The 11,029-nt window shown below is 43.9% G+C and overlaps 1 protein-coding gene across 3 annotated transcripts in view; it reads left to right on the top strand.

The window, feature by feature from the left end:
* Ube4B (Ubiquitination factor E4B) overlaps window positions 1–11,029 on the top strand; it is a 423,977-nt gene that overhangs the window by 216,049 nt on the left and 196,899 nt on the right. For all 3 annotated transcript variants that reach the window (XM_077655721.1, XM_077655722.1, XM_077655720.1), the window contains one exon: window positions 5,056–5,167. In XM_077655721.1, coding sequence (XP_077511847.1) covers window positions 5,056–5,167 — 112 coding nt within the window. The remainder of the gene's footprint in view (window positions 1–5,055; window positions 5,168–11,029) is intronic.

The following is an 11,029-nucleotide window of genomic DNA, read 5'->3' on the forward strand; positions in this document are numbered from 1 at the left end:
ATGAAATAATTTTTTAAAATCACTAGAAAGTTGTCAACCTAGTGAAAAACATCAATAAAACGGAGAGTTGAGCGAGTTGGTACATACTGCTGGGAATAACAGTGCCTCGTCTTAGCGCTGTTATTCCTAGTAGTGAAAAACATGTCGCAGAGGCTGCTTTAAAAGCTCTTTTTTTCAAGATTTTATCGAAAAAGGTCATAAAAGTGTCACACAGAACGGGACCAACAGAGGAACCGATACAAGTACTAGATATTTGTGCATCGTGAAGGGTGGCAGTGGAGCTAAGGTAAAACTGCAGCAGCTCCAAAGAATGCTCAGTATTAATACCTGCAGTATTCTGAAAGGCTATTTCACCATACTCTTCAACATTTTCCCCGACATCCTTGTACAGATTCTCGTGCGTGATCAAAAAAGTTCTTCAAAGTCAGTAGAAAAGGCTGTAGTAGAGAAGAGCATTTCTGTTTTTAGAGCATGCACCAGGTCCTTACAGCTGTCGATGAGGTACGGATAATGACCCACAATTTGGTCGAGGTGGCGTTTCAGGAATGAACCTACGACATGCTGCCAGCTACCTTTCTTTGAAACAATCACACGAAGCAGGCAGTCCATCTTGTGTGTTTTGCCAGTAAAAAAAATATCTTAAGAATCTCTCTCTTCTTTCGAAACAGAAGTTGTAAGAGCATCAAGTTTCATTTTCTTCAGCAGCTTGGTAGCTTGTTTCCTTTGGAACTCGGTGTGGGCAGGAACTGTTCTGGAGTTCTTAAGAGTGCTTCGCGAGACTTTTCTTCAAACATGCCGTGTGGCATGACGACGAAGCTTCCCTCCTTGTCTGTTTCCATTATGGATGGTCCACTTTCCCTAAGGTTCGACTCTTATTATTTTGACCGTGGCTTTTGGAGAAGTTAAACGACTTCTGCTCTGCAGAAAGCAGTCCACACTGCCGCCCACTGCAAGTTCCCTAAATTGATCAGAGGTGAGAGGGCCGACACTTCGTACCGTGGCAGATAGCTCTGAACGGGGAGTTGGAGCCAAGAGGGGAATCGGCCGGGCCAATTGGTGCATGACAAGAAAAATTCAACGCACTAAGCACAGGACAAAGTGAAAGGTGACACACACGCCAGCGCTCCTGTGTGTCTTCTTTCACTTTGTCCCGTCCTTAGTGCTTTGAATTTTTTCTTGGTGAGTTGGAGGTTTGAAGCAGAACTTCAGTCCCTTTTGCAAGGAAACAAAATTCCTATCAAAGGCAAAGACAAAAACACAAAGAGGGCACTGTACATCGCAAAAAGGGTAGACAACTGCGTTAGTTCATCTTCTTTGTTGCTATCAATAAGGGAAATAGAATTCTTAGATAGGCATATCCAGACTCTCCATCGGTTTTAGAGCACACTTGACCTTGGTTCTTTCTTAGGCGCTGCCTCGAGCATGATTTCTTTGCGCTTGTACTTTGTTTGTTATATCTAAGACATTTATAAGTCCTCTGTTTTTAGGAAATAAATCCGGTTGGAAGTTGTACACTCTGTGTGTCTGTCTGTGTTCTTCCGTCCCATCTTCTTTGTGCAGCTTTACATTTGCTGATACGATGAACCAACTAGCCCAACATCATGTTTTAATCAAATTGAGGACAACACAGTAAGCTATGAAAAGGAAAATGATTGGTGTAATGTTAAGGGGCAGGAAGAGGGCACAGTGGGGGAGGGAACAGATGTGAATTAATGACATGGAAATCAAGAGGAAGAAATGGGCTTGGGCAGGGCATGTAATATGAAGGCCAGACAACCGACGGTCCCTGAGAGTAACGGACTAGATTCCCAAAGAAGGAAAGCCTAGCAAGTGGTGGCAGAACTTGGGTGGCTGGAGGAGATTAAGAACTTTGTGGGGATAGATAGGGTGACCACACCTGGCACAGGACAAGATTAATTGGAGAGGTATGGGAGAGGCCTTTGTCTTGCAGTGGGGATAGTCAGGCTCATGATGATGATGAGATGTAGTGTCTAAGGGCAGCACAAGGTGCCCTTAGCAATTGCTTGTACTAACAACCTTCAAGAGATGGCACCACCGTTGACTTGTGTGTGTGAATGAATAAAGGTAGTCTCGCATGGCATGGTTGTGCGTTGTTCATTCCCTCGGCCGTGCTGCTCAACACAAGAGTGAAAGAAACTGAAGGAGAGCTTACACAGTAATCATGGATCACCTTCGCACCCTAGACTTGTCCAGAAAGCTGCATTTATTTGGAATTCCCCTGCCAACACTGCTCTCAAGGGAACTGCCACTTGTTGCTGGGTTTCGCCAGCAGTATGCCACTTGGCCTTCCCTTCGATGGAAACCCTGCCAGTGGCCTTGTCTGACCTAGAGTCATTGAAAAAAGATATTACTTCTGTTTCAAGGAGTCATTCTTGCATTTTGTGTAGATTTCTTTAAATATCTCATCATTTTTCACCCTGAATAAAAATGAATGCGTTTGGCAAAATTTTTTTTCATTTGTTTGGTTTTTAAAGACCTTTTTGTTGTTTTTTTTAAGATGCGTGAATATCAAATTTTTGGTTGTGAAGTGAATATGAATAGTATAAATTGGCTGTGAACTGAATCTGCTACCTTAAAATAGTTTCAAATATTAGTGCAGTTGGTCCAAGCTTAACACAATTTTCCACAGAACACAGCTATGAATGGAAACAAAGACACTGCAAGCAAAATTTGTTTTCTAAAAACCAATCAACATAATTTACTATACCTTTAGAGCCTAAGAGGCATTAAATGAGAGAGGGGTGGTGGGTATTAGTATTAATAAACTTTATTTTGTGCACTATGCCTTTCTTACATTTCTTTGGATAACAGTTGCGTTCAATGAAAGGGAAGTATAATATCACAGCCCCACTTAAAGAGACACTGAGGTTCATTTATTGTTCTGGCTATGTTGACAGTTATTTGGCAGCTAAAGACTCATTTATCGGCGAGCAAATTGGATGGAAAAATACTCAAATCAGTCTTTTTAAACTGTCATGCCATGAGGCGCTGCATGACACCCCATTTTAGTTGCGTGTTTTCTTCTCTGTAATCTTCTGCAAGATGGTACATGGTTCACCATGGAGCATTTGCCTACAACTGCTAAACATTTATAATTGAATCATGATTTTTCGTTTTCGGTTTTGGAACTGAAGGACGGCTGTGAGCTGTAAGGAGCGCTAAGGTCACGTGACGCATGAAAAAAAAACTGCGATATAATGGGTAATACATTGTTTTTTGTCACTTCCGGCTCTTCAAGCAAACTGGCTTAAAGGGGCTGCGAAACACTGCTTGAACGGATGCCGGTTAAACTTCAAATGGATTGTTTATGTCGCACGGATTCTGACTCAAAAAGAATTACGAGAATCGATGCATAGGAACGGGAGTTATTCAATGAAGAAATTTCATAATACAAGCAAATAAAATTCTTTCCTCAACTCGACTTTCGCACAGCTTTCCATTCCAATTTCACTCTCCCAATGACGACACTTAGTGCGACCAATCAAAACAGCCTGTCTGAGCACGTGGTGGAAGTTTGCACTGCATGGTTGCCTGTTCTCTGTTGCTCGTTCATGCCAGGGCTGGCAACGCCGTTTGCATGCTTACAACAACCATGTGAACAACCAGCTGACCCAGCGATGCTTCATCGTCACGTTGAAGGCGCAGAAGGGAACACTGATCAGTGACGTTCCCTTACTTATGGATCCAAACTCGAGCGCAAGATAATGTGATGGTGTGACAGCCTGCGCAAGTTATCAGACACATTTAGCACAGCGCATACTGCTACTGCTTACTGCCAACCATCGCCCATCGCTCCTAGCGCGCTGGTTGGTCACGGCGAGCAAGGAGCGCGCGCTGTTGACGGGAACGTGCCGCCATCTGGCGCCGCCGCCGGTGATCCTCCACAAGCTGATGATGCGCACTCCCTGCTAAATTTGAAACGAACGCATCCTTCCTTGGGACCGAAACAAGCGCTTATAGAGTTCAATGGCTCGATTGGATCGATTCCGCAAATCCACTTTTAGATACATAGAGAGTAGCCATAAGTGTTGAGTGCTAGGTTGTAGGATGTTTACAGAGAGGCTCAAAGTCCTTCGATGCAAAAAGTAGCCAGAGCCTCTGGTGGTGTATTTTTGTTGTACTTGCTTTACAGTGCTTTTATCTAGGGCAAACAAGTTGGTTTTACTAATGTAATATAAAACACAAAAACTTGACAACACGTATCTCTAGTTGTTAACACAATTTGCAGTATATTTACTCTTTGTCCAATCATCAAGCTCCCACTAAGTGATGCCATATCCGCTGCTAAAAACCGCCACTGTATGGTGACACCGTCAGCGCCACGAATTTCTTTTTGCGAGCTAATTAAAATATTAAAAACCGCAGTATACGCAGTACGACCGATGCTAACAGCATCACTATAACTCATTCCATGCAACCAACAGGCAAAACAGTGCACTGAAAATGTGTTTCGGGGCCCCTTTAAGCATTGTAGGGACTTAAAATTATGTGTCAACAATTATATTGCAGTTTTTTCATGCCTTATGTGACCTAAACACAGTATTCGTCGCAGCCATTGTTCGGTTGCTGAAATTGAAACATGAAAAAAGAAATTCAATTGTAAATTATTTAGTGGTCTTGTACATCATTACAGAGAACAAAACAAAGAATTGCAACAAAAATGAGGCATCCTTTAGCTCATGCGATAAGTTCGCTGCTGGTTTAGATGAAAAGAATTTAGTAATTTCTGAATGTTTAGGAGGCCTGAATAGTTCTAGTAGTGAAAGCACCGTGCGAATGGAATCAAGTAACAAATAATATTTGCAAACTATTGGAAGTTTTGAGTATTCGCACCCTCTAATTTTCTGCTTTATTGCAATCGCAGCGAACCTCTGAACTTGCTGGCTCCATGAGCCAAAATTTTGCTATAGCACTTTTTTTGTGCGCTGCATGAGCTGAAATTTTGCTGTGAAGGCTGCAAAAAGCCCGTTGTCAGTTCCATCACTGACAAAACATTTTAGAATGATTTTATTCCTCCCCGTTCTTCTCCTCCAGTGCCTCCTGGAAGAGGAGCTTGCTGCTGGAGCCGCTCCTCCAGCAGCGGCTGCCAGGCGGGTTTCTCCGAGACCTCCTGGGTGCCACTGCTGCTGCAAACCACCTGAGACAGGCATGCTTTTTTTTTTCTCAGGCCAGTGTAGAAGTCTTGTCAGAACAAGACAGTGACGCTTTCTGTATGTTTTGGAATAGCAAAAGTGACAAAAGCGCTCAATTTTTCGTTGCATGCCAGCTTTTATTTAGGCCAGTTTTCATATGAAGATGACATGTAGTTGTAGTCACCAGGAAAGTGTTGCTAGTCGTAAAAGGGGGGAAACCTTTCACGATGGGATTTCGAGATAACCCAAGTATCAAACCTACAGAAATCGGTGCACAAGGAGGCAGTGCATGGGAACAAATTTCATTTCATTTATTGGTACTGTCAGTCCCAGAGGGACTATTACATGAGTGGAAAGGACAAATTTGAATATAATAGTAAGTACAAAATACAAGAATGGGCAGATTTTCAAGAGAGAATAAAAGCACATACGGCATTTGAAATACATTCTCTTGGCACAAAACAAAAGAAGTAAATATCACAAAGGCACAAAAACATCAGTTTGCTTGAGAGAGGCAATGTATTCGTACTGCTCTGTCCCAGTGGCATCACAACATTCTCACTATGATAAAGGTCAATGTAGATGATGATACTGCGGCGTCTAGGAGAGTGTTCCAATCATTGCAAGTGCGAGGAAAATAATTGAACTTAAAGCAGCCATTTCTTAAAACCAGTAATGGAAGAAATTTACTTTGGTGATGTCTGGATGTTTCGTTAGTTTTGATTTCGAGATATTCTGATGTGTTTATCTTAAGGTAATTGTAGATTATAAGGTAAAGGAATTTCAGTCTTTCATATCTGGTTCTTGCTTCGAGCATTGGCAGCTGAGCTTGTTCGCACAGTTTGGTTGGGGAATAGATACAGCAGTATTTGTTAAGTATAAATCTTGAGATGAGGCTTTGAATCTTTTCAAGTATGAGGCACTTGACAGCTGTGCAAGGGTCCCATACCATTTTGGCGTATTCTATTACTGGCCTTACCAGGGTTTTATATGTAAGGCTTTACATGGGGGTAGCACTGTGCAAGGTGCATCTTGCCACAGTGATTTCGAAGCTTTGGAGACTACAGTGTCTATATGAGTATTCCATCGTAGGTCTGATATAAAGGTTACACATAAATACTTATATTGATTCACTCGTTCTAGGGTGTTGCCATTAATTTGATAGTTGTAATTGAGGACATTTTTCTTCCTAGTTATGGTCATGAACACAGACTTCTTCGAGTTTAGCTCCATGTGCATTCCTCACATCATTTCATTATTTTTGAAGGTTAGAATTTAATTCATTCTGATCTTGGTTTGAATTTATTTTACTGTAGATCACACAGTCATCAGCAAAGAGTCTTAATGGAACAGATATTCTTTTTTTGTATATCATTACTAAAGATCAAAAATAAAAAAGGACCTTCCCCGCAGGGAGGCGTCTGCACCTTCCAGTGTTGGTGAGTGGTGACACCAGAGGTTCCCGAGCATGCAGGGACATCCCCGTAGGGGGATGATAGTGAACAGTGCATCACCACGGACCCGAGCACCCGCGCCTAGCCATGCGTGGCATCGCCGTGTCCGGTGAAAAGGGGATCCTGGTGGTTGAGCTGATGCCGAGCGTTTGAACCTTTAAGGCCCCTCGGTGGAGGCAACACACCACTTCGGCATCTTTGGTTACAGGCGCGAAAACAGACACAAGGCAGAAAGACGGGATGGAGCGCCACTCACAACTGATTTATTTGAAGGCGATCCATGGCACCTGTCCAGACCTCACGTAGTATGGCTGCAGCAGGGCCATCCTCGCTCCAGGTGGAGGTAGCTAACTACTCCACCACCTCCAAAGCAGGTCATGCTGCCTCCCGAGGCAGCGGGCCTCAATACCTCTGCCGACGAGGCGAGGTCTCCTATAAAGACCTACGTGCAATGCAGTCTGCATGATCGTCCAGCATCTCTGAGGAGATGACGGACATGAGCCAGTGTAGCTCCGTGCCGTCGACGTCACACGTACGGCACAACTCCCTGGATCGAAAAAAAAAGAGGAGAGCCTCGAATAAAGGGGCCAACTTAAACCTAGTTTCTAAACCCCCAAGATCGCATTCATAATACACTGGAATTGCAGGGAACCTTTAAATTATCTCAGTGACATAAAGGATATCTCCCCTGTGCTTGCAGGAAACTAACTTAGGTCCCCACCATATAAAGTATTCCACCATGACCGAGAGCATGCAAACTGGCTATCGGGAGGGGTAGCCATCATCGTGCAAAATGGTACAGCAGCCCGTGAAGCAAAGTTTACAACTAAATTAGAGGCTGTAGCAGCCACTCTGCTTATATATAAAACTCTTACAGTGTGTTCTGTATACCTAGAGCCACACCTGAAAGTTACTTGCATTGAGTTAGAAAAACTTTTAACACAACTACCAGAACCGTATCTGTTAGTTGGGGATTTTAGCGGACATTCCTCTTTCTGCGGAAGTGAAAAAACAAGTAATAGAGGTCAAATTATAGAGGATGTTATTCTCGGCACTAATCTTTGTTTGCTGAACTCTGGAAAAACCACATAGTGCTCTCCAGCTTCAGGAAAAATGAGCTGTTTAGATTTGTTTTTTAGTTCGCAGCCTGTTTTAACGATTTTATATGGTATGTCATAGACAACCCATATGGTAGCGATCACCTCCCCGTAATAATCAGTCTAACATCAGCACCTGAAATCGTCCCGACAAAACCGCGACACTGGAAGCTCCCTTTAGCTGACTGGCAACTTTTCAGATCAGAAGCCAACTTAGAAAAAATTGTTTTAGTATATATTGACATTGATAAAATAAATCAAAATTTCACTAATTGTATCGTAGCTGCCCAACACTTGGCTATTCCTATGTCTTGTGTGAATGGAACAGCAAAATCACAAAGCATGGGGGACACAAGATTGCAAGGATGCAAAAAAACGACAGAATAGAGCTTGGGGTATTTTTCGCCGGTACCTCACACACGAGAACCTAGTACATCTTAAAAAGGCAAGAGCTATAGCTCAGTACGTCCGTCGTAGTGCCGAGAAAGCATCATGGCAGAGCTATGTGTCATCCATAAACTGTCAATCGCATAAAAAAAAATGTGGAAACGGGTAAGAAAATTAAATGGCAGCTTCTCACCGTACACAATTCCACTTTTGACAACACCTGGTACACAAACAAATATAAGGGAACAGGCAGATATACTAGGTGAGCACTTCGCTGCAGTTTCTAGCTCGTCACATTACACCCAATTGTTTCTAAAATACAAAAACATCGTAGAAAAACAAAGGGTCCCAACAAGTGGAGGTGCTAATGAACAATACAATACATTAATTACCCTCCAGGAAACCAGTAGAGTACTATCTGCCGGCAAAAAACCCGCTCCAGGACCCGACCAAGTACACTATACAAAAAATCGGACCGCGTACAAAACTCATCGCACAAACGGTTAGTTCAGACCACGACCGGCTTTATTAGTAATAAAGAAATGCTGGCCTGTCTTTCCCAGTCTGCCGTAGAGGCTCTTCTAAGATTCTATTAAAACATTTGGGTATCAGGGAAACTACCCGCAGCCTGGAAAAGCTCATACTGTACTGTTTCTTAAATCCGGGAAAGAACAAACCTCTCCCAGCAGTTACAGACCCATAGCTCTTACCAGTTGCCTCGCGAAATCTTTTGAAAGTGTCCTCAATATAAAATTAACTTTTCTCATTCAATCTTGTTAACTTCTTGATATCAATCAGTGTTGTTTTAAAAAGGGATGCTCCATTACAGATCACTTAGTTTGTCTAGAAAATAATATTAGAGAAGCTTTTGTACACAGACAGAACTGACTTGCAGTCTTTTTCGGTTTAGAAAAGGCCTATGACACAACATGGAGGTTCTGGATTCTTCAAGACCTTGCCGAGCAATTCAACATCCGCGGCAGGATGTTGAATTGCTTAAAAGACTTCTTATCCAATCATGTACGCCTAGGGTCAACCATTTCAAAGAATTTTATTCAGGAAAATGGAATACCTCAGGAGTGCATTTTAAGCACTACCCTCTTTATAGTAAAAATAAATTCTATTAGGAAAATAATCCCAAGGTCCATTATGTATTCTGTCTATGTTGACGATCTTCAGATAGCATGTGCATCCTCCAACATATCCACATGCGAAAGACAAATACACCTAACAATAAATAAACTGGCAACATGGGCAGAGAGGAATGGTTTCCAGTTCTCTCCACAAAAGACAGTGGCCTTACTTTTTTTTGCTCAAACGGGACCTGCAGACAGATCCCGCACTACACCTACACGAAACCGAGTTCCCTCGAGGTCCTCGCCATTGCGCATGCCCTCCAGTCATTTGCCCTCCTTCCCTCTCTCCAAGAGTACACAGTCTATTCAGACTCACAAGCCGCTATACACCACATACAGAAACGCACCCTGACCCCTTCTCTCCAACAGGAGGTCGAGCGAGCAGTCTCCGCACTGCAGCCTTCCATCGTTTTCCTCCGCTGGGTCCCTGGGCATTCAGGGATTGACGGCAATGAGCTGGCCCATCAGCTCGCCCGCGACACACTTTTCCGGGCACCGTTGATCCCCTGGCCCAAGCCCTCGGAGGACGGTGGGAGGCTCACCCTTCGCCGCACCATAAAAGAGGTCTACCTTGAGCTCCGCCTCGACAAACGCCTTTACCCTCCTCCTCATTCATCACTCACGGTGCCGGAGTCTCGCCTTCTTCGGCACATTCTGATGAATGCAGTTATCACCCCGTCCCGCCTCTTCCTCTATCGCTATCGATCGGACCCTTCCTGTCCCAACTGCCCCTGCATCTATGCGGACCTGGCCCATTGCCTCTTCTATTGCCCGGCTGCTCAGCAGTCGGGTTCCTTCCCCCCACCCTTTCTATCCATCACCACCTGGCTCGACTGGCTTGGCGCTGAAGGGGAAGAAGAACAGCGGCTTCTGGTCGCCCAGGCGGTCGACATGCTCGGCCTATAAATTATGGTCGAATAAAAGTCTTTACTACTACTACTACTACTACTACTACCCTTAAAAACAACACAAATTCTTAGGCATAACATTTGACAGAAAACTAGCTTTCCTGCCTCACATACCGTAAAAACCGGACTATAAGTTGGACTGGTATATAGGTTGACCCCCTAACTAACCAATTCTAAAAGTGAAAAAATCTTTTTCAATGGAAAAAGTACCGAAAGACACCCTTACCTTGAAACAAATGTGACTCCACAGGTTGCACAATGGTGGCAGTATTTATTTTCATTTAAATGTTGCTCGTATGTACACCCGGCCAATTTTTTAACAGTATCGCGTGCCCATCGACCCGCATGTTTGTTCCTGGCACGCAGAACTATGGCGCCATAGAGCGGAGCCCTTCCTCTTCATGAATCGCCGGACCCAGGATGGCGAGCCCTTGAATTGCGCCCTCGTGAGCCTAGAGGTACACGCAATCTCTGCCGCATTCACGCGGATGCATTCGGCAGTCACAGGCAGTAATCATGCACGCAGTGCAATATTTCCTTCCAATTCTGGATACCCTGCGGTCCCCCCACGAAATGTTTTCTTCTAGTTGCTGCAAGTTGTAATACGCAGCTTCTGCCTCCGCCAGTACTGAATGCTTTTTTCGGTTACTTCAAATTCGCGCCTTGCCTCCAGGTTGCTGTGAGCTTCCGCGTACTCAATTGCGTTTTTCTTGAAAGTGACGGTGAATTGCCGTTGGCTTCTGCCCAATTTGAAACAAAATGTGACAAAGCAGCTTTTAACGAAATAGCTTTGCAGCGACGGAAACGCAAAATGGCAGTGCCGTCACGCCGCGCTGCTGCTGATGGCAGTGGTGATAGGGTCTGCTGATATCAGCTGCCATTTTTGCAATACTT

This window comes from Amblyomma americanum, chromosome 2 (assembly GCF_052857255.1).
Source record: "Amblyomma americanum isolate KBUSLIRL-KWMA chromosome 2, ASM5285725v1, whole genome shotgun sequence".
In the NCBI taxonomy this organism is placed as follows: Eukaryota; Metazoa; Arthropoda; class Arachnida; order Ixodida; family Ixodidae; genus Amblyomma; species Amblyomma americanum.